This window comes from Puma concolor, chromosome E4, assembly GCF_028749965.1.
Source record: "Puma concolor isolate L17-30 chromosome E4, mPumCon1.1.hap2, whole genome shotgun sequence".
Classification (NCBI taxonomy): Eukaryota; Metazoa; Chordata; class Mammalia; order Carnivora; family Felidae; genus Puma; species Puma concolor.
Window position 1 is genome coordinate 20,905,324 of NC_141683.1, and position 27,596 is coordinate 20,932,919.

General features: G+C 33.5%; 1 protein-coding gene across 1 annotated transcript; it reads left to right on the forward strand.

Annotated features, from left to right (window-relative positions):
• The first annotated feature begins 169 nt into the window (after positions 1-169).
• Positions 170-23,166, forward strand: RGS18 (regulator of G protein signaling 18). Its single transcript, XM_025927858.2, has 5 exons — positions 170-526; positions 991-1,092; positions 2,167-2,228; positions 20,076-20,242; positions 21,702-23,166. Exons 1-5 carry the CDS (start codon positions 408-410, stop codon positions 21,957-21,959), a joined length of 708 nt encoding a protein of 235 aa, XP_025783643.1. The 5' UTR covers positions 170-407; the 3' UTR covers positions 21,960-23,166.
• The last annotated feature ends 4,430 nt before the right edge of the window (positions 23,167-27,596 follow it).

Genomic DNA, 27,596 nt, shown 5'->3' on the forward strand with positions numbered 1-27,596 from the left:
ATACACACTATACACATTTAAAGATGTTTTAAAAAGTTCCTGTGGGAAATGACAGTGTCATTTGGGCCGATTAAAGCATCATTCTGGTTGCACAAACTAGAAAGAGAAGTGCCACTGTGGTAATACTAGTCTTTATCTTCGGGACCAAGAGTCATTTTGCAAATTTGTAGTATCATTTCCCTAAACAACTCAGAACCAAATTGCACTTCAGTTCCTCAGTTCTACTTTTTTGTAGAGGCAGACACACAGCTCTGGACTCTTTTTTCGTTATTGTTTTTTTGGGGGTTTTCTTTGGCAGTGCTGACAGAGTTGAGATAACTTTTTATTGTACCATGTATAACTGTGAAATACCATTAACAAGTGAAAGATGTAATAAACTAGACATCTCTTCCTTTTAGAAAAAGAAGATGGAAACATCTTTGGTTTTCTTTTCTCAATTAAATATGTGTGAACCAAAGGAAAAAGCTTTTTTCAAGTTAATACATGGTTTAGGAAAAGAAGAAACCAGCAAAGAAGCCAAAATCAGGTAAAACCAGTTTTATACTTCTAAAAACATGATTGATGTTGAATATTTGTTAGCAGTTGTTTTTAAAATATCTGGTTGAAAATATATTGACTGTACTGTTAAAACTGGAGGAAAAAGGTCTCTTTGTTAGGCATAAACAACTGTCAAATCTAAAGTGTTTTTATTTTTTTTAATGCAACAATTTTAACCACACAAAAGAAGTAATAACAATCTTAATTAAAATATAGCCTCAAATACTTCCTAGTCACTGTGGGAAAAAACAAATATATTTCACATATGCTCTCCTAATTCCTCCACAAATTGAATGAAATTCATTAGGAAAACCATTTTGAGTGTGTGGAGAGTGGGTGGTGGATGAGAAGGGATGTTCAGGTGATTACCAATTCCAAATTTGTTCGACAGTCAGAAAGAAAGATTTTAATTGTCATCCAAATAGTCCTGAAGCTGGTGCGTTTTCATTTCAGAGCTAAGGAAAAAAGAAATAGGCTAAGTCTTCTTGTGCAGAAACTTGAGTTTCATGAAGAACCCCCCTCCAGCAGATCTGGGAACTTGGCCAAAGAAACAAGGTGAATAACTTTTAATTATTTCAGGGGAGATTTTGCTGATTCTAACATTAAAGGTTTAAGAAAGAGGAAATTAGGGATTTGCATTTTATTGGAAATTACACCGTAATATAAGGAAGGTTAGAGATCTCATTTCAAAAAAACTAGGAATATTCCATAAAACTAAACTATTTTAATAGCTCAAATTAAATAACCTTATAAAAATTTAAAGGTGCTCTTTTAAAATTTTATACCTGTCAATTTTAAATGATATATTTTACTCCTTATTAACTGATGAAATACTCATTAATTTAAGAGTTTTCACAATGTAATATTGTCATAGAGGAGAGCCATTCATCTCTTCCTTTAGTAGTTTGAAAAAAAAATTCCTCTAGGTATAAAAGAAAGAAAGCACAAAAAGGGATGTTTTGTCACTTTAGGCCATTTCTTCAATTCAAACAGAAAATGAAATAACCTTATCTACTAGTATAATACAGATTCTTCCAAAAATGAAATATGACCAATAAAAGATCCAAAACAAATATATTATACTCTGTAAATTATAACTCTAAAATACTTGTTGTATTGCAGCTTTTTAAATATATTTCTTATCCCTTTAGAACTTCATTAGCCAAACTTCCTGTATCTGTTTTTTTTTTTTTTAAATTGCTGCATATTGTGGTAAGAGCTTCAAGGAAATTGCAGTTAAAAAGTTTGACTAAAAGACACCGTCAGTTTATGTTCTTCTAATTGTTGAATTAAACTGGATATGCAGAAATGAATAAATTGTTTTCTTAAAAAAATAAAAAAGATAAGTGACCTGATTTCTTTTCCTTTGTTCTTAACCTAACACATGATTAATTTTAAATAAAATGATTTGTACACTCATGAGAAAATAATGAATGTTATTTTATTATATGTTAAACTTGACCAATGATTTTGAAGTTTCCAATGTAAAAACAACTTTCATTGAATAATAATAAAAGAAGAAACCCCATGAAATATGACTGAAAAGAGCAGTGTAATAGCATATGTTAGAGCAGATCCATAAACAGACTTTCTGCATACTCCATTATAAACATTTTGTTTCTTGAACAGAGTCTCCCCTGAAGAAGCAGTGATATGGGGTGAATCATTTGACAAACTGCTTTCCCATAAAGGTTAGTGGTATTTTCCCCAAATGCTTTACATCTTAATGGAAAACTGCACAACATATGCATGTAACTATACAAAACAGGCTGCAATAAAAATGTAGTCTGATTGGTAATTGACGGCAATCTGAGTTTCTGATCAAGAGAAATAACTAAAAGAATAGTCAACAAATGGAAAGTATTTCTTCAATATTCTAATTTTGCTGAGAAATACTTATTGTGGTTGAAATATTACCTCTTTGTGTCATGATTAACAGTTTCAAATTTTTCATTTATTGATTTTTTTAATGAGGTCTTTGGATTTTTTTATTTTTAATATTTATTTATTATTTATTTTGTGTGTGAGAGAGAGAGAGAGAGCAGGTGAGGGACAGAAAGAGAGAGGAAGAGAGAATCCTAAGCAGGCTCTGCACTGACAGTGCATAGCCTGATGCAGGGCTGGAACTCACAAACCATGAGATTGCGACCTGAGTTGAGATCAAGGGTCAGATGCTTAACTGACTGAGCCACCCAGGGACCCTAAGATCCTTTTTTTTCTTTATTAAAAATTTTTTTTAATGTTTATTTATTTTGAGAGAGAGAGAGAGACAGAGCATGAGTCGGGGAGGGGCAGAGAGACAGAGACACAGGATCCGAAGCAGGCTCAGGTCGCCAAGCTGTCAGCACAGAGTCCCACGCTTCAAGATCATGACCTGAACCAACATCAGTTGCTTAACCAACTGAGCCACCCAGGTTTCCCAATCCTTGTTTTTTTTTAAATACTTGATTATCCTATGTTACTTTTATTTTTAAGTGATCCAAAATGTAAAGAAATTCTTTTATTGGAAATTCAGGAAACCCTCATGAAAATACTTATTTTTCCAAATTTTGTAAATATTTCACTCTTTGTATCAATAATCTCTTATAATGAGTTTTGTAGGTGACATGGAAGGTGAGGACAAATATTGAGTCCTTGTTTGACTATTCAACACTATGATAAAGCATGAGTCAGAAGATAGGCTGCCTAGATTGTTACTCTTTAGTGTCAACTTACATAAAGCAGCAGGGATGTGAGCATTTTTTGTCTTTATTGAGTCCATGATTCCTTTCACGAAGCAAAATTGATAAGTTTAACTGAGTAAACGATGGGTCTGTGAACCACAGGGTTGATCATTTTCAGCAACCAAGCAGAGTTGTTTCAGAAACACTTTACCATTACACACTTCCTCAAGTGCACCACCTTTACTTGTATCTCAAAATTTCCCTGGTTCCTCACCTCATTCTTTGTCTAAAACACAAACCCTCCTTGCTCTTGCCCAGACCATTCCAAGATGAGGCTAGCTAAACTACTGTACTGTCACTCTACTGTTTATAGTATTGCTAGTGGAGTTCACATTCTAAGGTTTCTGTTGGAAAAAGAGGTTTCTGTTGCTAGGACAGCTAAGAGTGCACTACTTGTAATTTAGCCTCAAGTACTGTGCTCTGTTTGACGAAACACCAACTTTTCTTGTCTGTCTTCATTTTCTGTATTTTTCTCCTTCCTAGTTGTCCATCTCTGTAAGGTCTTGGTGTTCTGTTAATGCTTCCCTGAATTTACTGACACAAGAATTCTATTTCTGTACACCATCCCTGAATACTTTCCCTCTTCCAATGAAAATACATTCTACTTCTGAATTGTAATATGGACTGAGAGAAAGAAAAATATAGGTAGAAAAACCAAGGCTTACATTTAAGCAAGAATGTAATCAATGAAAATGACATAAGAAAGAAGTTGATGCTAAAAAAAAAGAAGTAACTTCTTACTCCTTTCTCCTTATTTCACCTTAATACTGTATCAGTCCATATTTTGGAGAAGAGTAATTTAAACATCTTTCCTCAACTGCTCACTTTTCTTCATCCCCGATATCCAATCATTTTTTAACTATTATTCCAATTCTTGCTCAATATATGTCAAATCTGTCTTGTTCTCACTAACTCCACTGTCTTGGTTCAGGAATTTGTCAGTTCTTAAGACGAATTACAACAATCTATATAAAACTTTCCTCCATCATTAATTCTGCTCCCCAAATTTCTTTCTTTTCTTATTTCTTAGTATTTCCAACATTTGAACACATCCCCCTTTATTCTCTTCACCAGTCACAGCAAGAGAAAAAAGGAATGGAATTCTTTCTTTCTCTTTCTTTCTTTCTTTCTTTCTTTCTTTCTTTCTTTCTTTTTCTTTCTTTCTGGAATTTGATAGTTTATTACAAGGAAGCATTTCATCTGTGGAGGCTCAGCCCAGTCCATCACCTGATAAATATTAAGTTCTTAAATAATATAACCAAATTTGTTGCGAAGAAAATGTTAGCCCACGTTTCCTTTGACATTTGAGTTCTGGTTCTCTTCAGCTACATAATGATTGCGTAATCTTAGTTAAGCTTCCTAATGTCTCTGACTTTCAGCTTCTTCAACTGTAAATGGAGATAACAGTGTCTTTAACTCCAATAGGAATGGGTTTCTCTCAGGATTAAATGAGATGATGAATACGAAACCAGTAACTGACACTCCATAAATGTGAATTATTACTGCTATTATGAAAAAATTAGAATTATCAACAATGAATTTAATAATCTTTTTCTATTTTCCAGTTCATTCCCAACAGGGTTAAATTTCAATTAAAAGAAATATATAAGCTGTATTTATTTATTGAACTTAATAAATTGGTACATAATAATTTCATCATATTCTCACGACTCAGAGAGAAGAAAGATTTAGCAAGGCTAATTAGTCCTACAGAAAATTCTCCCCTGGCATTCTGTAATCATTTTGCTTTGCAAGTAGTCAAACCTGAATGGAAAAAATTGAATCTGCTGCTGTCTCTCTTTTCTCTGCTGGTGGAAATATTAAAGAGCTGTAAAATAGCAATTTGAATCAAGAGAGTTCAACATGATAACAAAAGTCAGCACTGACCCACTTGGACATTATTATCATTGTTCATGATCAAAGTGCTAATTAAATTATATGGCATTCACAAAAAAATTATGTTACTAGTATTCGTTTAATCAATCCCTCAAAATCCAATTATTTTTAATTGCAAAGCTTATCATAATATTAAATAATAAAGCTTAAAATAATCAGCTAAAAAGGTCTTTTTGGTTACAATGGTTAAATTCAGCTCAATTCTACTGACTTGACTCCAGACCAAAAAAAAAAAGGAAAGATCTTACTCATTAGTACCCTCCCCCCCACACACACACATATGCACACACTTAAAGAAAGATCTTACTCTATCAAATTTTATGTAATTCTCCTTTGGTTAAATGAGTAAGTTTCTCAAATTCTATATGTCATGTCTATATAAAGGAAATAGAGATTGTATTAAATTTAGGCAAATAGGAAATGTAGTGATACATAATAAAATGTAAAATCAAAATACGATGGAAATTTGAGTATTTAGTTTGACAAAAATGGCTGATATTTAAAGCACTGTATGCTGATTATTAGTATCTTTAGAAATGGAGCCACAGAGTAGATGGTTCTTACGCTAGATTTTAGGGGATTAATCAAAATTCACCAGCTGGACAAGAAGAGAGAACACCCAAGTGGAGAGTCATCATAGGCGTGGGGCATTAACCAGTTTAACTTAGGGAATTAAAAAGAAAGTAATTCTTTGTTGAGAAACATAATTTGAAAAAGGAAGCATGGCTTAGAGTGACACACAATAGACAGATAAGACTAAAACAGAAAAAGCATGATTTTTACTATATCTTCCATGGAAGCGACAGAATTCATGGAGTATTTAATAATTCCACTATTTTATCCAAATTTCATTCTTCAAATGTAGTTTTACTCTTTTAAAAAAACAGAAGATAAAATACAATTAAATCTAAACAAAGTATGGACTTTAGTTAGTAAAAAGTTTCAGTTTTTGTTTATTATCATATATGTACCTTACCAATGTAAGATGTCAATAATAAGAGGGAACTGGTTGTGGGATATAAGGAAACTGCACTATCTTCATAACTTTTCTGTAAATTCAAATCTATTCTAAAATAAAATATTCCTCATTTGTTTCTATACAGATATTAGGATACATTTTTTCCACCATCCCCTTTTATTGACAAATTTGTCTGGAATTGTGAAATGAATCATAAAAGTCTATAATTTAACTATACATATAAAAATCAGTAATTTTTTTTAATGTTTTTAATGTTTATTTATTTTTGAGAGAGAAAGAGAGAGAGAGAGACAGAACACAGCAAGAGAGGGGCAGAGAGAGAGGAAGACACAGAATCCAAAGCAGGCTTCAGGCTCTGAGCTGTCAGCACAGAGCCTTGATGTGGGGCTCGAACTCATGAATGGTGAGATCATGACATAAGCCAAAGTTGGACACCCAAATGACTGAGCCACCCAGGTGGCCCTCCAAAAATCAATAATTTCCAAATGCTATTTAATAGAAATAAAATTTATGAATAAATCAAAAACCAATGTCAGATGATATCTAATTCATAATCACCAATTTCATATTTAGTTATCAGTCTCCTCATTCACTGATTGACTTTATAAAAGTAAATGCTATTAATATGAAGTTAGCAAACCAATTAATACCAATAAAGTTATATATATACATATATATTATACTTACATATATATGTATGTGTTTGTATGTATATAGGTATGTTCCATGTAAGACATCTTTGAAAATAAAATCATGATGTTGATCAATATATGTTTGAAAATTCTTAGCTAATTTTATAAATGTTATATAACTTGCAATGTATCATGGAGCCTTTCAAAAAATTTTTAAAGACATTGGATAAATGGGTACAAGGTTTCAACAGGCAGAAGAAAAAATAATTCCTGAGCTGAGAAAAAAAGGCAGGAAAAGTGCTGGAGATTTTGTTGTAACTTGGAAAAGCAACCAGTTATCTTTCACTGAGGCAGAGTACTAAAAAAACACATTGGAAAATCAAGTTGGGGACAAATTTTGGAAGAGTTTGTAAGAAAACTCTGATGGACAGAAAAGTAGAATTCTATACATGTAATATGGACTACCCACAAGGTTGTTACAAATATAAAAGCTAACCTCACAGTAAGTGCTATTTTGGAAAGAAAATGGATGAACTTGGTGATTGATTGAATGTGTATGTGTGTTGTAAAGTGAGATGGTGAAGAGATATGAGACGAAGAAAAAGGATGAGCCAAAGTTCCCTAGATTTTATTCCACATTAAATAGGAAGATGACAGTGCCTTTTAAAGATGAGAACAAGAGGTGGAAGAACAAGATTTGTGAGAAGATAACAGGTCAGAGTTTGAACTTATTTAGTTCCTGGTAAACTACATCAGAAGTTTTGCAGGGTTTTATAAGCATACACCTGGAATGTGGAAGAGTAATTGATCATAAATAGAGATTTTTCTAGCCATCTCACATAATTAATAATTGAGGATGTGAAAGAGGATGTTATTTCCTGCGGGGAGTCTCTATCAATAAGAAAATCTTTCCACTACATAACTGTATATTTTCCTATGCACCCTTTTTTCCAGTCATTACAAATAATTCCGATATTTTTGACCTTTTCATTAATGAGTATTTGCTTGACTTTTTGCACCCTGAATTGTGGTTCAAATAAACTTAATTCTGGGAATAATTCATAATAGATGAGAGAAATAGAATATATAGGTCATTGCACCCCCTTGATTTAAAAGTATAAACTAATTATACTGTGGAAAATACTTATTACTGACTGAGTAAAGGCTGCAAGGAAATGAGTACTTCTCCTTACACTTTCTACCTTGTGGCTTTTCAACTTGCCCTTCCCGATTTTCAGTTACTGATTTTCTGCACGATAAGGGATTCCAGTGTTCTGCGAAGTTAAATTTCTGAGTCAAGCTGAATCAAGCTAAACACTCAATTTCTTAATCGTTTAAGAATAAAAATAAGTAAAATCCAGTTAAAACTAGGAATGGGTTACATAAGTAAATCATTATTGCAAAAGTAACCACAACATTCTGTGTAGGGTCAAGAGCTATAAAGCCCAATATTAAAGGGGAAACAATGCAACCTAGTAATACCGTACTTGAGCTTCCAACTTCAGAGTTTCTTGACTTTTTGTTTCATTTGGTTTCTTGGCATCAGAAAAATACTCCAACAGATGCCAGCGTTTCAATTTAGAAACATGCAATCACAAGTGTTTCATATTTGTATGACACATTGAGCCAGCTTCTTCCAGTGTGAATTCTAATCCCAATAGGTTCCATCAGGCACTTATGGCAGCTGCATTCACCACTGCTGCCTTCTAAAGGACTGTTTGGTCAGTTACTCCGTCCGTGTGAGCAGTGGTTCCATGATGACCTGACAATGCAGCTGCCCAGAGTAAGAGAAACAGGAAGTCACTCATGTGCTGGGATAATCTTTCACAACATTGCTTTTTACTGTTTTTTCTTTTTAAGTTTTTTTTAAGTTTTTATTTAAATGCTAGTTAGTTAAGCATATTACTTTTTAAAAAGTAATTTACTTGAACTTTTAAAATGAACTACTTCTCATTCATTTTTTTTTTAATTTTTTAATGTTTATTTATTTTTGAGAGAAAGAGAAACAGTATGAGCTGGAGAGGTGCAGAGAGAGAGGGAGACACAGAATCCAAAGCAGGCTCCAGGCTCTGAGCTGTCAGCACAGAGCCCCACGCAGGGCTCGAACTCACGATTGTGAGATCATGACCTGAGATGAAGTCAGAGGTCCAAGCGACTGACCCAGCCACCCCTCATTCATTATTAACTCATTTCTTGAATCAGTATTTCTTCTTCTTTATTGTATTCATATATGCCAACAAAATCCATTCACTTTGATTTTCCCACTTATCAGCACTTTTTAGCACATAGCACTTCTCCTATTCAGAGTTGGACTTCACTCTGAGTGTCCATATCAAACTCAAGACCAATCATGGTAACAAAGGCCTTTTGCATGATATTTCAGAGCACAATGGCAGGCATATAGTCAACACTCATATTTTATGAATTACTAAAGGACTGTATTTTAAGAAACATTTGTGCTATTTTCTGAAGTCTTCAATTTGAATTCCATACAAGCTGATTTTCCTGGGCTGCTCCAAATAGAATAAATCACCCCACAAATATCCTTCCTTAGTCCTTGGTATAGAAGTGTGTGCCTTGTCCATTAACCTTCATATTACTCAACACTAGGGATTTTGTTGTTTTATGGCAGTTTATAACTTTGAACAAAATACACTACAGTTCAGACGTCTGCTCTATAGTTTACCAGCTATAAATTTAGGGCAACTTAACTCTTTGAATCTCAACTTCTTTATTTATAAAAATGGGTATAAAAGGACTTACTCCACAAGGTTGACATGAAAATTAAATGGAGCCACACTAATAAAAGTCATATAGCAATGTGCCAAGACCTTAGCAAACACTCAAAACTTCCATTATAATTAATATTATTGCATTTTCAGTATATAATACAGTTCTCGGGCTCATACTAGGTGTTTCATAAATAAAATAGATGAAGAAAGTTATTTTTAATATGTAGCAATTTCAGTTGCCTGGCATATGGATGATCCCTTTTGGATGTTAGTGCAAAAATTGAGATCTATTAATAGGAAAAGTAATGATCATATTCTCCCAAAATTATGACATTTATTAACTCACTTTAGGAATAATTTGGCATTTAAAAATTGATCAATCATGCTTATGCATGTCATGTGGATAGAATAAATTGAAATCTGAAAAGTTTTTTCCTTCACTTGGGTCAATGTAACTTTATTCACAAGCCCAATAAAGCTTATAATTTATTTCCTCTTTCTAAACTAGGTTTAACCTGGAACAGATTATTGTGTCATTGTAAGATAGCAGGATTTTTTAAAAAAATTTTTTAACGTTTTATTTTTTTTTGAGATAGGGAGAGACAGAGCATGAACGGGGGAGGGTCAGAGAGAGGGAGACACAGAATCTGAAACAGGCTCCAGGCTCTGAGCTGTCAGCACAGAGCCCGACTTGGGGCTCGAACTCACGGACCGTGAGATCATGACCTGAGCCAAAGTCGGCGGCTTAACATACTGAGCCACCCAGGCACCCCATGACAGCAGGAATTTTATTTTTAGTCTGAAACATATACATTTTAGGTATTTGAGGAAAAGCTTCTGTGTATCAAAATGCTTCAGAGAATCATTACCCATTCATATTTCCCTTGCACCTTCTGAGAAAAGCACACTGCTCAACATGAGAAATAAATCTTGAAAATGAAACACAAAGTGAGCTAAAGAAATTAGGAAAGTGGTTAAATATCACCTATATTGATCATTCTTGCTATTCTCAGTGATAAGAATTTGTTGACTCACTCAGGAACTGCTTAGCACTAAGAGCTTTTTAAGAAAGTTCTGTTTAACCAGGAATTATCTTACCAGCATCTAGTGACTGTAGACAAGTTCTGAGTTGCTTGTCAGTCTTAACTGATAGCTTCTCAAATCTTGTAAGCCCGATCTTTGCTTGTCTTCCTAGTTTTTCCACGAACAGTTAACATCAACATCTGCTCAGTGTTAATTTACTGAGAAAGAAAAATGTCAGAATCTCCCTCTTTATCTCAGTAAAAACGCCAGCGGCAGGAGCAGTGGGTAGAGACATGATTCTTTTGTCATGGTTGTGGTTGGAGTGATGCCATAGTCAATATTTTGGAAATACTTGTAGGTTGTCATGTCATTTTCTGTTCCTGTATCTCAAATATATGTTTTAATTGCTTACAACATTAAAAAAAAAATGATGCTTCATGACAAAGAGGACAAGTTCGGGGCGCCTGGGTGGCGCAGTTGGTTAAGCGTCCGACTTCAGCCAGGTCACGATCTCGCGTTCCGTGAGTTCGAGCCCCGCGTCGGGCTCTGGGCTGATGGCTCAGAGCCTGGAGCCTGTTTCCGATTCTGTGTCTCCCTCTCTCTCTGCCCCTCGCCCGTTCATGCTCTGTCTCTCTCTGTCCCAAAAATAAATAAACGTTGAAAAAAAAAATTTAAAAAATAAAAAGAGGACAAGTTCTATATATAGGAGAAATAAATGGTGAAATGTAAAGCATCATTTGAGGATTGTATTAGTTTCCCATTGCTACTGTAACAAATTACTATAACTTTAGTGGCTTCAAACAACACAAATCTCTCTTATAACTCTGTAGGTCAGAAGTATGGTATGGGTCTCATTGAAAAAAAAAGTCAAGGTGTGAATAGGCTGCTGTCCCTTCTGGAGGGTCTAGGGGAGAAACCCTTTCCTGCTATTCAGGGTTTTAGCAGAATTCAGTTATTTGTAGTTTTGGACCAAAGTCTCCATTCTCTTGCTGGCTCTAAACTGATGGCCATTCCCACCTTCTAGAAGCCACCACATTTTTTGGCTCATGATCATCTTCTTTCATTTTCAAAGTCATTAACAGTCCTTCTTGTGTTGTATCTCTCTGACCCACTCTTCTGCCTTTTTCTGCTTTTAAGGATTTATGTGCTTAGATTGGACTTGATTATCCATCTGGGTAATCCAGGATACTCTCCCCATCTCATGGTCCTTAACCACACTCACTTTTTCCAGGTAAGGTAATGCATTCACAGGTTTTGGGGATTAGGGCATGGACATCTGTGGAGGGCTGTTGCTCTGCCTACCATAGGAAGTGTTACCTTCCTGAGACAGATACACTTCTACAATTTGTTTTGTTTTGTTGTTTGAAAATGAGATCTGGGGAAATTGAACTTATTTGAAACTCAGTTTCCTCATCTATGAAAATGAATATAAGACATATCCCAAGCAACTGTTGTAAAAGTTAAATGGCTAAATGTGGTAGTGCATATAAGCAGCACTTAGCCCTCAGAACCTCTAAACATGTCACAAATGCCAGATCTCTTAATTGCCTTCATTCTACCAATAGATTCATTCTTCTTGCTTCACTCAATATGGAACTTTTTTCTTAATTAAAAAAAAAATTTTAATATTTATTTATTTTTGAGAGAGAGAGACACACACAGAGTGCCAGTGGGGGAGGGGCTGTGAGAGAGAGACACAGAATCTGAAGCAGGCTCCAGGCTCTGAGCTGCCAGCACAGAGCCCAACGTGTGGCTCAAATCCACAGACCATGATATCGTGACCTGCTTATCCAACTGAGCCACCCAGGTGCCTCAGAACTTTTTATATTAGACACCATCACTGACCATAAGGAATAGTGCTAGACAGAAGTGAGTATAAGAAATTAATATAGGTGAAAATGAATCAAGGGGGGAAAAAAAGCTATCACTTTATTTCACAGTATTTTTTCACCATAATGCTAGAATGCTTGCTTCTCTTAATATATTGCTAAATTTAAGTCTTTAATATTTTTTCAGATTCTTTGCATCTGTGATCATGAGGGATCTAGGTCTGTAATTTTCTTTTTGCTTTCTTTCTTAATATTTATTTTATTTATTTTGGAGGAGGCAAGTTTTGGTATGAGAGTTATCCTAGCTTCTTAAAATGAGGGGGAAAGTATTCATCCCTCCACTGTTTTAGAATACTCTCTCTTTTTTTAGGGAGAGAGAGAGAGAGAAAGAGAGAGAGAGTACACACATGTGAGCACAGGTTGGAGCAGAGAGAAAGAGACAGAGAGAGATAGAATCTTAAGCAGGCTCCACTCTTAGCTCAGAGCCTGACTCAGGGCTCCATCCCATGACCTTGGGATCACTACCAGAGCCAAAATAGAGTCAGATGCTCAACCACCTGAGCCACCCAAGTACCACTAGAACACTTTTTCTTAAAGGTTTGATAAAATTCACCAAATCTGGGCCCAAAATTTTTTAGGGAGAAGAGAGAATATTTTTATTATAAAATCTGTTTATTAATTGGATTAGGGCAATCAGATTTTTCACTTCCTCGGTGTCATTTTGGGTAGGTTTTCTTTTTTTAATGATTTTCTCATTTTATTTAAGTTACATTTATTGGTGTGAAGTCGTTCATAATATTTACAGTCTTTTTACTATCTGCCAGATATGTGGTAATATCCCTGATTTGCTTCCTACTATGAAGCAGGCTTACTAGGGGTTCTATTTTATTAACGTTTTCAAGGAACCAACTTTTGGCTTTTGTTAATTTTCTCTGTTTTTTTTTTCCTTCATATAGATTTCTGCTCAGTTTTTAATTATTTTTCCTCTCTACTTACTGTGGTTTTAAATTGTTCTTATTTTCAAGCTTCTTAAAGTAGAAACTTAAATCTTGATTTTCATACCCTTTTTTTATTAGTACAACTTTACATGTAATGAATTTTCCTCTAAATATTGTTTAAACTCTACCCCACAAATTTTGATGTGCCATATTTTCATTATAATACAATTGTAAATATATCATAATTTCTCATGTAATTCTATATTGACCTATGAATTTATGTGTGTATTTTATTTTCAAATATATAGAGACTTTTATAGCTATGTTACTAGTTATAATTTTTTATTAAAACCCTTGTGGGCGGGGGCGCCTGGGTGGCTCAGTCGGTTAAGCGTCTGACTTCAGCCGGGGTCACGATCTCGCGGTCCCTGAGTTCGAGCCCCGCGTCGGGCTCTGGGCTGATGGCTCAGAGCCTGGAGCCTGCTTCAGATTCTGTGTCTCCCTCTCTCTCTGCCCCTCCCCCATTCATGCTCTGTCTCTCTCTGTCTCAAAAATAAATAAATGTTAAGAAAAAAAAACCCTTGTGGGCAAAGGACATACTCTGTAAGGTATCAGTCTTTTGAAGTTTGTTTAGATTTATTTTATACCCTATCTAGCATGTGGTCTGTCTTGGATAATCTTTTCTTGTTCTCTTGAATTTTATAAGTGTTTTATAATTAGCAATTAGGTCAATTTGGTTGATAATGTTTTACATTACTTTATCAATATTCTGTCTACATGTTCTATAAATTTATTCATGAATATAATTAAAATCTACAATTATATTATAATTTTTTTACTTCTTTCAGTTCTTCCAGTTTGCTTCATTTATTAAAGCTCTTCATATATTAAAGGTCTACAATTAAGATCATGTATATGAAGAATTGTTATTTACTACTTTACAATTACGAAATGGAAAGACGCTATTTTGAAGTCACTGTGTCAGGCCACATCAAATTGTGTTTTTGGGTTTGTTTTGTTTTGTTTTGTATTGTTTTGTTTTGTTTTGTTTTCTTCTCCCCTCCCTCTCTACTGAGAGAGAGCCATATCAAATTGTTTTTATACAGATTTCTTATGCAAAACACCTTGTGAATCATTTTCATCTTTTTATACTACCTTCCTGGTATTTTATTTTTAGCATGAGTCTCATAGCCAATATATAGTCGTTTTAATTTTTAATAAAATCTGACCATCTCTGACTCTTAATCAGAATGTTTAGTCCATTTAAATGTAATGTCATCATTGATATAAATGGAATCTATAGATTACATCTTATTTCCTGGTTGTCCCATAATTTTGTGTGGTCATTATTCTTTTCCTCCTTTCCTTTTCCTTAGATTAAATAATTTCTATTCAACTCTGTTCTAGTTTACTTGCCCTTTCTTCTTTAATTTGTTGTCATGCCCATTCAATAACTTTTGACCCCAGATATTTTTAAGATTCAGATCTAGAATTTCCATTTGATTCTGTAGTTTCAGTTTCTATGCTGAGTTTTTTGCATTTATTTACTCATTATGCCTTAATTATTATGTTCTTCAACAAATTAATAATAGCTTTTTTACTGTCCTTGCATGCTACTTCCAATATTTTGGATACTTCATGGTCAGTTTCTTTTTTTTTTTTTATTTCATTTATTTATTTTGAGAGAGAGAAAGAGAGAGGGAGGGTGGGAGAGGAACACAGACAGAAAGAGAGACAGAAAGGGCTCACTTCATATGTTTCTTTTCTCACACTGTTTCCAGTTCCTATTACCAGTTGTATTATGCTTGACAACTCCTGCCTTGATACTGGGTCAAGTTTTATGGTTATGTATGGTCAGAAGGCAAATTGGGTTCCTGCTACTCTGTCATGGCCCTCTTATTTATAGTTTAATAGTAAATATGTCTTCTTATTAACATGGGGCTCTGTAGATTAAATCAAGAACTTTGTCTACTTTGTTTAGCTGGATTCTTCAGTATTGAGAACATGTCTGTGATATAATTAGCACTCAATAAATATGTTTTATTTTTTTATTTATTTAAAAAAATTTTTTTAACGTTTATTTATTTTTGAGACAGAGAGAGACAGAGCATGAAGGGGGAGGATCAGAGAGAGGGAGACACAGAATCTGAAACAGTCTCCAGGCTCTGAGCTGTCAGCACAGAGCCCGCCATGGGGCTCAAACTCACAGACCGCGAGATCATGACCTGAGCTGAAGTCGGCCACTTAACCGACTGAGCCACCCAGGCGCCCCAATAAATATGTTTTAAATAAATTAATGTGTTGCTCACTGGAGAATTTGGGATGAAAACAAACTTACTTAATAAGATAGTTGACCAAAGTTAGGAATACAAAATAGAATTAGGAATATGCTTGAATAGCCCACAGTGATATCCAAAAGAGAGCAATGTACCCCCAGGAAAATATTTCAGCTTGTCTGAAATTACATAGGATGGCATTTACCACAAACTCTAACCTTGAAGGTTGTGAATATTGATGTTGTCATCTTGTTAACACACCATGGACCCAATTCTCAGTAGAAGGCTCACATTGGCAAAACTCACGAGGCCAACCTCCAACTTACTAATAGAGATTCAGAAATAAAACGCATCAGTTGCCATTTCTCTCCCTTTCTGTTTGCTCAAACAAGTAAAATTATAATAAAAATTCTGCCTGAGAAGCTTGAAATTAGAACATTAATTAAATATTTAATAACAATAGGCTAAGATAAGTTTTGACTTTTAAATGAATATATTATTAATTTAATACCTTATGTATCCATATTTATAATATGACAAGATTTTTTTGTTTTGTTTCTTTGTTTATTGCCTTTTTATACGTACTGGCTTTAACAATTTCTTTCCTAATTATTATAGAATTGATGTTTTATGAAGAACACAAAACATTTTCCAAAACTTTTTTATTTTTAATGAAATTTTTTCTCATGTATTTAATTATTTGTAGATCATTTATTTCAGTAAGTAATTATTGAATGGTTTCTTCATGTTGGACATTTGGTGGCAAATTAGACAAGGGTCTTCATCTCATGAATCTTAAAAAGTAGCATGAGATATAAAAGCAAGCAAGCAACTGTAGCACAATGTTCTAAGTTCTTGGATCTTAAAATATGAAAAAGAGAGTGGAAAGAGATGAAGGGCACCTGGAAAATTTTAAATGGTGAAGAAACATGATAAGGTCTATACTAGCAAGATAATACTGACCAGACTGTGGATAATAAACTAAGAGGTTGTGGGAAGAAATAAGGGAATCCTGGAGCCAGGGTCACTAATTAGAAGGTTGTTATAATAATCCATGGGTAAAATAACTCTAATAAGTAAAATATGTTTAAGAAAACCAGCCTCTTTATGTTTTTCAATGGGCAAATAGTTAAACAAATGGTGGCATATTATTATCTTACTTGTGATACTTACTGTATTACACTTGACCCTTGAACAACATGGGTTTGAAATGCACAGGTGTACTTACTCTTGGATTTTTTCAATGAACACAGTGCAATACTATAAATGCATTTTTTCTCTTCCTTATGATTTTCTTAATAATAGTTTCTTTTCTCTAGCGTACTTTATTGTAAGAATACAGTATGTGATACACATACATACAAAATGTGTGTTAATCAACAGGTTATATTAGCTGTAAGGCTTCTGGTCAACAGTAAACTATTAGCAGGATAGTTTTTGAGAAGTTAAAACTTACAAGTGGATTTTTGATTGCATGGCACCCCTAACCCTTGCATTGTTCAACAACAACTGTATAGTTTTGGAAGATGTTACCTTGGTGAAAACTGGGTAAAGAGTACATGGGACCTCTGTTCTCCTACAACAACATGTGAATTTATAATTTTGTCAAAATAAAGAAGTTTAATGTTTTAAAATGTATATAGGCCAAAAAAATGTAGACTATCAGGGACACCTGGATGGCTCAGTCAGTTAAGCATCCAACTCTTCATTTCAGCTCAGTTCATGATCTCACAGTTTGTGGTTCAAGCCCCACATCAGGCTCTCTGCTGACAGTGCAGAGCACTCTTTCTCAAAATAAACAAATATATAATCTAAAAAAAATTTTTAAAAAGTAGAATATCATAAAAAGTTTAATGAGCACTAGTTTTAAAGTCAGTTTGTCTTAGAGAGGAATTCTAAGCCTGCCACATTCTAGCTATGACAACTTAACCTGACTGAACTTTAAATAAATAATAGTCATCAAGACCATTATCATCACCACCAGCACTGAAACCCATACAGTATACATACTATGTGCCAGTCACTGATTTAAGCACTTTGCATGTTTTAACACTTTTAATTCTCTCCTCTCTTGTTTACTTCTCTCATGGTTTGCTGACTTACTTTAGTGATATACTTGTATTTTGTGTCATAATTTACATCCTTCTATTTTCTTAATCCCTTGACCTATTTTTTATAGATATACTTACTTTTACTGTTTTTGTGCTTTCTACTTTTCTTACTTCTACTTATGGTTTTCCTTTCCTTTCATAGAGTTCCTTTTAGCATTTCTTTTAGGGATGGTTTAGTGGTCATGAATTCCTTTAAATTTTGTTTGTTTGGTAATCTCTTTATCTATTCTTCTATTCTGAATGCTAGCCTTCCTGCATGGAGTATTCTTGGTTGCAGGTTTTTGTTTTTGTTTTTTTTCTTTTAGCACTTTGAATATATCATGTCACTGCATTCTGACCTCCAAAGTTTCTGCTGAAAAATCAACTGATAGACTTTTAGGGTTTCCCTTGTATGTAACTGTTTTCCTTTTTTTTTTTTTTTTTTTTTTTTTTTTTTTTGATGCTTCTAAAATTCTCTTTTTATCTCTACTTCTTCCCATTTTAATTTCTATGTGTCTTGGTGTGGACCTCCTTGGGTTGATTTTGTTGAGTCTCTCTGTGCTTCCTGGATCTGGGTTTCTGTTTTCTTCCCCAGACTGGCAATTTTTCAGCTATTATTTCTTTAAATAAAATTTCTTCCCCCTTTTCTCTCTCTTTTTCTTCTGGGATCTGTATAATGAAAAAGTTATTATACTTGATGGTATTGCTGAGTTCCCCAAGTCTATTTTTCTATTTTGTCCTGCTCTTTTATTTGGGACATAGCCCCTGTCTCCTCATTTTGTCTAGCTCTATGTATATCTTTCTATGTGTTAGGAAAATCAGCTATATCTGCTCTTGAAAGTAATGGCCTTATGAAGAAGTCTTGTGGTTCCCTATAGTGCGATGTTCCCTGTTCAGCAGAACCTGGAGCATTAGGGGTGTCTTCTATGTGTGTTATGTGTGTTATACTATTATGGCTGAGCCTGGGGTGCCTGACATGAGGGTCCATTTCTCTCCCCTTTCAGGGCCTTCAGCATCCCTTCCTCCTACAATCGTATGGATCCATTGACTCCTAACTATGTCTCTTTCCTTCCTACCTACTTCAATGTGTCCTCTTCCCTACATTCTCTACATTTAGCTGTGGAGTGTCTGTTCTGCCAGTCCTGAGGTCATTATCTTGGTTATTTACACTGATGTGGTTGCTATTAGTGGAGCAAAATGAGCTTAGGGTCCTCCTTCTCCATCTTCACCTGAAATCAATGCTTTTAATTCTCTAAACAGCCCTATCTGGTAAGTATCATCATTATCTTAATTTTAAATATTGAGAAAATGAGGCAATGAAAGAAAAGTATTTCACTCATGACCACATAGTAACTGGCTGAATATGAACTTGAAACCGGGTTATCTTCCAAAAGGCTTGATACCAATGACTAACATTGAAGGAGCTCAGGAAAAAAGTAAAAATGGAGACCTCCATACTAAATGTCTAAATGCTTAAGAGCTATAAATCAAGCTAACAAACTGTCAAAAATGTATATATTTCATCCTTCTATTTAGACAAATATACTGTGTAACCATTAAGTTTAAATTTAAAATTCTCAGACTTTGTACAGTTCTACTCTATCAACATGGACTGCCTTTCTTCTCTTTCCACTCATGGTTTGGTTCCACACTGTGAAAGTTCTTTTTGTACATTTTTTTGGACACCCCAGCCTGAAGATCTAAGTCCTGTCCTAAGGATATACATACCATTGAGTCAGTGTGCCTTTAGTGGATGAATTTAGGGAAAGAAGACCATGCAAACCCTGGTAACACAGAGCTTTTAGATAGGGAATTCCAGGGTCCTGTATACAAAAGCATAGTCTAGAATTGGGGGGATGAACTCCAGATAGAATGGTTTCTTGACTCTGTAGAATAACGCCCACACCCCTGAGAGAGGCGCTGAGAGATCTGAAAGAAACCCAAGCAAGGTCCTGAATAGGGGTTTGTCACTCTTACTCAGATCTAAGTGTGATACCAGCCTCATTTCAACAGGAATGATACCTACCTTTTATAATTGTGAAGATTACAGCTTATTTACATGATGTCCCTCATTATATTCTTCAAGATGTGTGTTACTTCACTGCATTAGAGGGAAGAGGTAGTTATTCTGTTAACATTTGCAATTGTACTTTAATATCAAGTAGTACATTACTGGAGGGGAGTTGGGCAGGGGATGGGTTCCATAGGTGATGGATATTAAGGAGGGCACTTGTTGTGATGAGCACTAAGTCTTATATGTAAGTGATGAATAACTAAATTGCACACCAGAAACAATATGACACTGCATGTTAACTAACTGGAATTTAAATAAATATTTGGAGTAAAAAATAATATTATGTAATATAATTTCTCAGCATTAATATTCTATAGTTAAAATATATCACTTCTTTTCTTGGTAGATGGACTAGAGACTTTTACCAGATTTCTTAAAACTGAATTCAGTGAGGAAAACATTGAATTTTGGATAGCCTGTGAAGATTTCAAAAAAAGCGAAGACCCTCAACAAATTATCCTTAAAGCAAAAGCAATATATGAGAAATTTATACAGAATGATGCTCCACAAGAGGTATAGTAGATGATCGTAAAAATTTAAAACTGTTTGAAAAATTTTTTGAGAAAGTCTGCCTTGATCAAATTGATATCCTCATACATTCCACCAAAAGGTCAATATTTCACTGAAGTAAAAATGGGTATTAATGTAAATTCCTACATACAAACAAAATTCACTGTAAGACTTTGCCATGGAAATAAAATTATAATTGAAGTCATTACTTGGGGTTATTTTTATTCTAGACTAAGAGTCAATGCAATTATTTGCAACATTTAGATTCATTCACTTATCCATATTAATAACCTAAATATAAGCAATGTCTCATCAAAACTAATGATTTCTATAAGTGAGGAAGGCAAGAGAAATTAAGAAGTTTTTATAATGTGCCATTTTAGTGTGAACTCATCTACCAATGCAAAGTTTTGATTGCCCCAAAATAATTATTCCTCCACTTTAAGATAGACTAAAGAAAATTTCATAATAAATAGTTGAGGGAAACCTAATTTGGCAATGGTTCAAGTAAAAAAACAGTTGTGATTTTCTTTGACCACAAGCTCAATGTGAGATAACTGTGTGATACAACTACTAAAACAATAGCTATAAAACTAGCCAATATTACCTGACTACCCTCAAAAGTAATTTAAATAGAGTTTCTATATTTCTGTGTGTTCAAAAAATAGTGTTTCTTTGCTAAAGGGGTAGAACTGGTAGTCTATCACTGGTAAGAGTTCTGTTTTACTATAAATTACTATTGTCCATGAGGTAGCATCATCTATGTGGATATCATTTCACATGGAATGATGATTGTTTTTCTTGTTTCAGCATGTTTCAGTTGGTTCTGTGTTTCAGTGCATTATTCTGTTTTTCCCATGGCCAACCTTATACATGGATTTTTAAAAACAGCTAGTTTTATGGTGTTACCTATGAGGGAAAAGGAAAGACCCTTACCTGAAAACACCTCTACCAGAATCAGATATAGCAGTAGTAGTTTCATAAAACCATTGAAAGATTTTATATCTTTATAAGATCTCCATTTTCAGCACACATTTGCTTGTAAGAAAGCATCATAATAAAATGAAAAGAGCATGGTGATTTAAAAAAAAAAGCCCCACATTGAAATCCTAGATATGCCCCAAACTCACTGCCCTCACTCAAAATAATTTGATTTCTGTGAAGCTTACTTTCCACTTTGAAAATGAGCTACCCTGATGGTCTTTATGATATTTACCATGTTTCATTATCTTAAATTAGCAGAAGTGAGAAGGACCAGGAGCATAGGAAGAGAAGACCCTGATGAAATGCCAACCCAGAGTAAATCATTGGATCCCTAGACCCATAACAAAGAAAATCACCCAAACATTCAAGTACATTATGCCCACTCCAACACTGGATCAGTCCTGCACTTTGTTTTTCAAAGGTGTTTACTTAAGTAGATTGACCATATTCATGCTTTTTTGTTATTATTATCATCCAGGTTAACCTTGATTTTCACACCAAAGAAGTTATTACTAAGAGCATCACCCAACCCACCCTACACAGCTTTGATGCTGCACAAAGCAGAGTGTATCAGCTTATGGAACAAGACAGTTACACACGTTTTCTGAAATCTGACATCTATTTAGACTTGATAGAAGGAAGACCTCAGAGACCAACAAATCTTAGAAGACGATCACGCTCATTCACCTGTGCTGAGTTCCAGGATGTAAAGTCAGATGTTGCCATTTGGTTATAAAGAAAATTAATTTTGTTTATTTTGATGGCAAATTTGTAATCTGTTTCTAAGATATAGAATATTTACTTTTTACAAGTGGGTACATCTTTTAAAATAAAACACACCATGTCAATGGATTTTTAAAATGTAAATCAAAACTTACATTCTAACAACACATACTGTATCTGCCAATTTATTCTGTAAAACCTTCCATTTGACTTCATTCCATTCATAATCACAAAAACATTACTTAATTAAAAAGAAGTAAAGAAGTAATAATATTTTATGAGACTGTAAAGTTGAATTAAAGTTATGCTTTTGCAAAATTGTCAATGGTTAGACCCAATATCTACTTTGGATTATTTTTCTAGATTAAACAATTTATTGCTCAGATATCCATATATTCAGAGCACAGTTTCCATACTGATGAAGACTCTTTCTCTTTCAGTCATAGAGAGTGTAGAAGTGATCTTGTTCTACAATAGGAGAAGACAATCATTTGCTCTTGTGTTACTAACACTGGTTCATGAATAAGCATTGTGTCACCTCTAGTTATAAACCAGAAATGGGAACTTTGGGGAAGACACATTCACATCTATAGAATTTCCAAGTTCAACATAACCCATATTGATAACTGAGAATAGGATCCACATGTGGGCTCATTCCTAAATAAACATGGGCTTACCCAATAAGTGGAGCACATTTCTGGTGGTCACAGAAACATGACCAGGTCATACATAGCTCCAGGTTGAGACTAGGAGCATCTTCTTACCTGCTAACATAAGTAACCTGCTACTAAAATAGTGGCAGTCAGTGGTTTGAATGACGCCCAGAGGAAGTTTACCCCCAGCTGTAGTTAGGTTTCGTGCTTAGACTTTTAGGATTGGGATGAACGTTAGAAATGAGAGGAGGTAAAAAAGCAAGGAGTCAAAGGCCCTGGAGACTCATGCATCTGCTACATTGGCTCATAGAAAGAAAGTGTTCCCCATTGATCATGTTCTTATTTCAAGTCTCATTGAATCATTTAATTCTATCTTATTCAAAATAAGATTATGGTAATAAATATATGTCTCTACTTTAGGGAAATATTTAATTTTCAATGTGTGCTGCATGTAAATGCCTATATAATTAAAGATGTCATACATTTGGCTTTGGCAAATGTTATATTAGTTGAAATGTAAAATATAAAAATCATGGATTACCTATAGTAATAAATATTTTTAATTTCTTCTTTTGTACAGTTAATGTTTATTTTACCATTAAGTGTTCTTGCTAATTATTGAATATTCTTTCTGTCATCAAATTACACATAGACATATTTTCTTATTTTAGAATGATAATGGAATAGAAAGAATTAAAATGTTTTGTCACTGATTTTAATGCTAATTCAATTCTTTATACAGTTATAGATATGAAAACAAGGTATCATGCTTTTCAAAAATCAACCAAGAAAGTGATTTTTTTCTTTGGGTTATTTGTATTTTATTTTTTGTCTGATTGCCTCATGCACAGTTAAGACTTGATACAAGGTACCTTTTTTATGTTTATTTATTTATTTTGAGAGAGATACAGCACATGTGGGGGGGAGGGGCAGGGGAGGGACAAAGAGAGAGGGAGAGAAAGAGAATCCTAAGCAGGCTTTGCACTGTCAGCACAGAGCCAGACACAGGAGTCAATCCCATGAACCATGAGACCATGACCTGAACTGAAATCAAGAGCCAGGTGCTTAATCGACTGAGCCACCCAGGCATCCCTGCAAGCTTTCTGATATCATCAGAAAAATCATGGGCTGATTTTAACAGCATTGTTCTAGGACTACAAATACATATTATGTAGGTTTTTTTTTTATTTGTAATACTTCACAGATGTGTCCAATATCTTGTTTAAAATATTCAATGGGACCCTTCAAAAACATACCAAGGATAATGTGGCCACAAACAGAAAACAAAATAAACATTTGGAGCAGTGGAAGAAGCCGAGCAAAACTGTGCAGACAGTACTGAGCAATGGCTGAAGGAATTGCAGAAATATATGATAAAAGTCTGAGATCTTGAGAACCTCAGTGCCTGGGCTCCCTAAACAGATGTATAAGCCTCAGAAATTCATTTAACTTCTAAACATATCTATCTTAACCATGTTTTGTTTAATAAAAGGGCTCAGCATTTCTAATTCTAATCCTCTTTATGGTCCCTACATTTACTGATTCTAAGTACATCACCTGATATTCTCCAAAGCACCTCTTGATTAATGCCCAAGGAAGGAAAAGAGGCAAATATGTATAGTTAATGAAGGAAAACTTCAGACTAAAAGTTAATATGGGATATTGGTCTAATAGTAAGGAATAATTTTATAGAAAACTTAGAAATACATGAAAGGAAAGAAACCACAGGAAATGTAGCTTACATTTTTTTGACTGATCATATGTATAAAACAGAATGTCTTTAAATGGCTTGAATAAGATAATTTTGAGTATCTTGAAGTCCATAGGCAAAAGTCAATACCTATGCTGCCATATTTTGTATATAATAGAAATTCAATACGTGAATATGGAATCAAATGGAAGCAAAAGGAAGCATTATGAGGAAAATTCACATTTCAGCAAAGAATAAAGGCATACTTTAATTGAATGTGGCATATTTTATTTGAATCCTGGGTCTGCCACTTACCAAGTGTAGTATGTTGGGAAAGTTACCTAAATATACCTAAATATTTTGAACTTCAATTTCTCATTTGTGATATTGAAATAAACATTTACGGTGATCTTAAGATGATTAAATTTTAAAATATTTGTAAAGTGCCAAGTATAGATTCATTGAGTTAGTGCATGAACATTAAAATATCGGAATTATTCTCAATATTTATGTATCACAGTTTAATTATGATATAAATTTTCCTAATGTTTATGTTAAAAACAAATATATGTCCCTTGAGAATAATGAGATTTTTTCCTGAATAAAATACGGGGGCGGGAGAACAGTTCTTGCTCTCACCTAATCTTTTATAAATTTGCCCTCCATTGAAAAGTAAGTAATGACATTTTAGTCATATAAAAATATTAGAAAATTATAAGCTAAAATATTCTTCTAAAGAAAAGCTGAAAAAAACTTAACTTATTAATTATGTGCAATGAAGTCCTTCTCTAGGAGAAAAAAAAGGACAAAACATATTAAAGATACATACTTCCAAAAGTGCTCACAGATTTAACAATAACATTAGCTAAAATTTAAACACATTAATTTTATTTTCACTGTGTTACATTGATTGGTCTTCTATTTAATTTCCTTGCTTTTTAATTATTATCTATCTATAAAAGAGAAAACAAATACAAAGATCCTTGCCAATTTAACCATGGGTTTATTCATAAACATTAACTGGAATCTTTTCAATAATGAAAATTAAAGATAATATAACATAGCCAAACCCAGCTTCTGAATGAATGAACAAATATTTATTGAACACTTTGTGTTTGACTGGTACAGTTAACTGCTGAACATTCAGAAGTGAATCAAGCAGAGTGAAAGGGAGAGAGAAAGAAACTTTCTTCATGGTATGTTCGCTGATAAAATTTGCGTAATACAATATTCAGCTAAAAGCCATGCTTTACACAAGATGTTCCTTCATATTTATACCAGATAATAAATCCATCCATGACTGATGATGCAGATATCATTTATCTTTTGAAGCTAAGAGTTGGATAGTTAATTCCTTCACTTGTTTAAGAGAAACACAGTAGTCCCACTAACTTGTACAAATTTCGTGCACCTTTTATAAAATGAAAGCGGAACTAAAAGCATACACATATCTAAGAATACATTTTATTTAAGACTGAGGGGTTATGTTAATTTCATGTGTTTTTACTTTATAAACAACCAATTGTACAAAAGTCCTTTGTAGAGTAAAAAAAAAATCTAAACAACATTTTAAAAAACCATATCATTTGAGGAACAATAGAGAAAAATGAACTGCATAAGTAGAAAAATATTGCATATGAAAAATAATGAGCCAGTATTAACTGTGCTTTTAAAGGATATGACCATTTTACAGAAAATACACATATTTTTTGTGGAACCTTACCTTCAAATTGAATTTTGTAGAGTGGAAATGAAACTTTTAGAAGTAATAACCAAGGGAAATATTTAAAATAACACAAATTTAGTAAAAACAACAGTATTAACTTTCAGATAGTCTGTTTACAGTCCATTTCTGATATCACTAGCAATACACAGAAAATAAATAATAATCAAAATAAATATTCTTTTTGCTAGAGCAAGGAAGGAGATAGAAAATATTTGGAAAGATGGCCATCAACATGTAAAACCCAATAATTATCTTCTGAACATTAAACTATTGTTACCTGTAGAGAAATTAGAATATTTAAATATGAATTCAAATGATGTCAAATCAGTATTAACAATATCTGTAATACATTTATTTAATAACCTATAGTTTGGAATACTCTATACCTAATTTATCCTTATTTTATCATACAGAACCCCTGAAGTTCAATAAATATTGGCTATACTTCACCTTTATTCCAGTCACTGTACTGGATGGTAGGAATGCAAAAGTGAAAAACATAGAGTATATTGTTGAGGATATTACACCTGATGATACTTCTATGTAGGCAAACACATAAACTAGTCATTTCAATCCAAAATGCAAAACAGTCACAGATATCTTGCTATCCCTATCTCTAAAAAATTGCCAGACATTTTCATGTGATGTAACAAAACACCGGAGTCATACCTTTGTGTCTTCACAATACGTCTGAGTATATTTTGTAGTATGAGGTGAGATATTGAATTGTTATCTTGCCATTGAAACTTGCTTTAAAATGCTTGTCTCTATAAACCTGAGATTTCATGGAAGAGATAAATGGACTTCATTCACATTATGATTTGATTCATTAAAGGCTACCTTTAAGTAGGAGATTTCAGAAAAGTATTTAGGTTTTATTGACAAAAAAATTACTTAACATAGAGGCTTTGGAAGTAGATCTTTAATAGAAAGTGACAAGCAGAGCATTGAGACTCTGGTAAATGAATATCAACCAAAAAATTAGATGAATGATATCTGAAATTATGAAATATTCATTGAAAAATCATTATTGAAACCATAACATTTTACTTATTTATATTATTTATAAGCATATTTATTGTGAAATAAAATTAACATTCTCTAAAAGGAATCACATGCTTATGAAGGAAACAATAACCTTGCAATTTGGTCCACTAATATTATTTGCTAGCCATTTATAGTGTATTTTCCTGTTTGTTTTTTCTCCAGATGGCTATTTTGCCAAGAATTTGTAAGTAAAAGATGATTTCAGGATGGTATACACATATATATAAATATACCAGTAGTGTGATTTTTTAAAAAAATAATAATAATTACCATTATTTTTCAGTCTACTGGGTAAACTCTATTCTCTCTGCCACACAGTATCACAGTTTCTTCATCATTGAAGAAAGTCTTATAGGCAAATATTTGGGGGGATATAAGACAATATTTATACTTTGCAAAAAATTTTGACTTGAAAATTAGAATGTCTATTTAAACAGATAAAAATAGAGAGAAATCAATAAAATAGTAATTTTTGTGCTTTAAAAATCATATAAAAAGAAGCATTTTTTAAATCCCTGAATATTGCAAATAGTA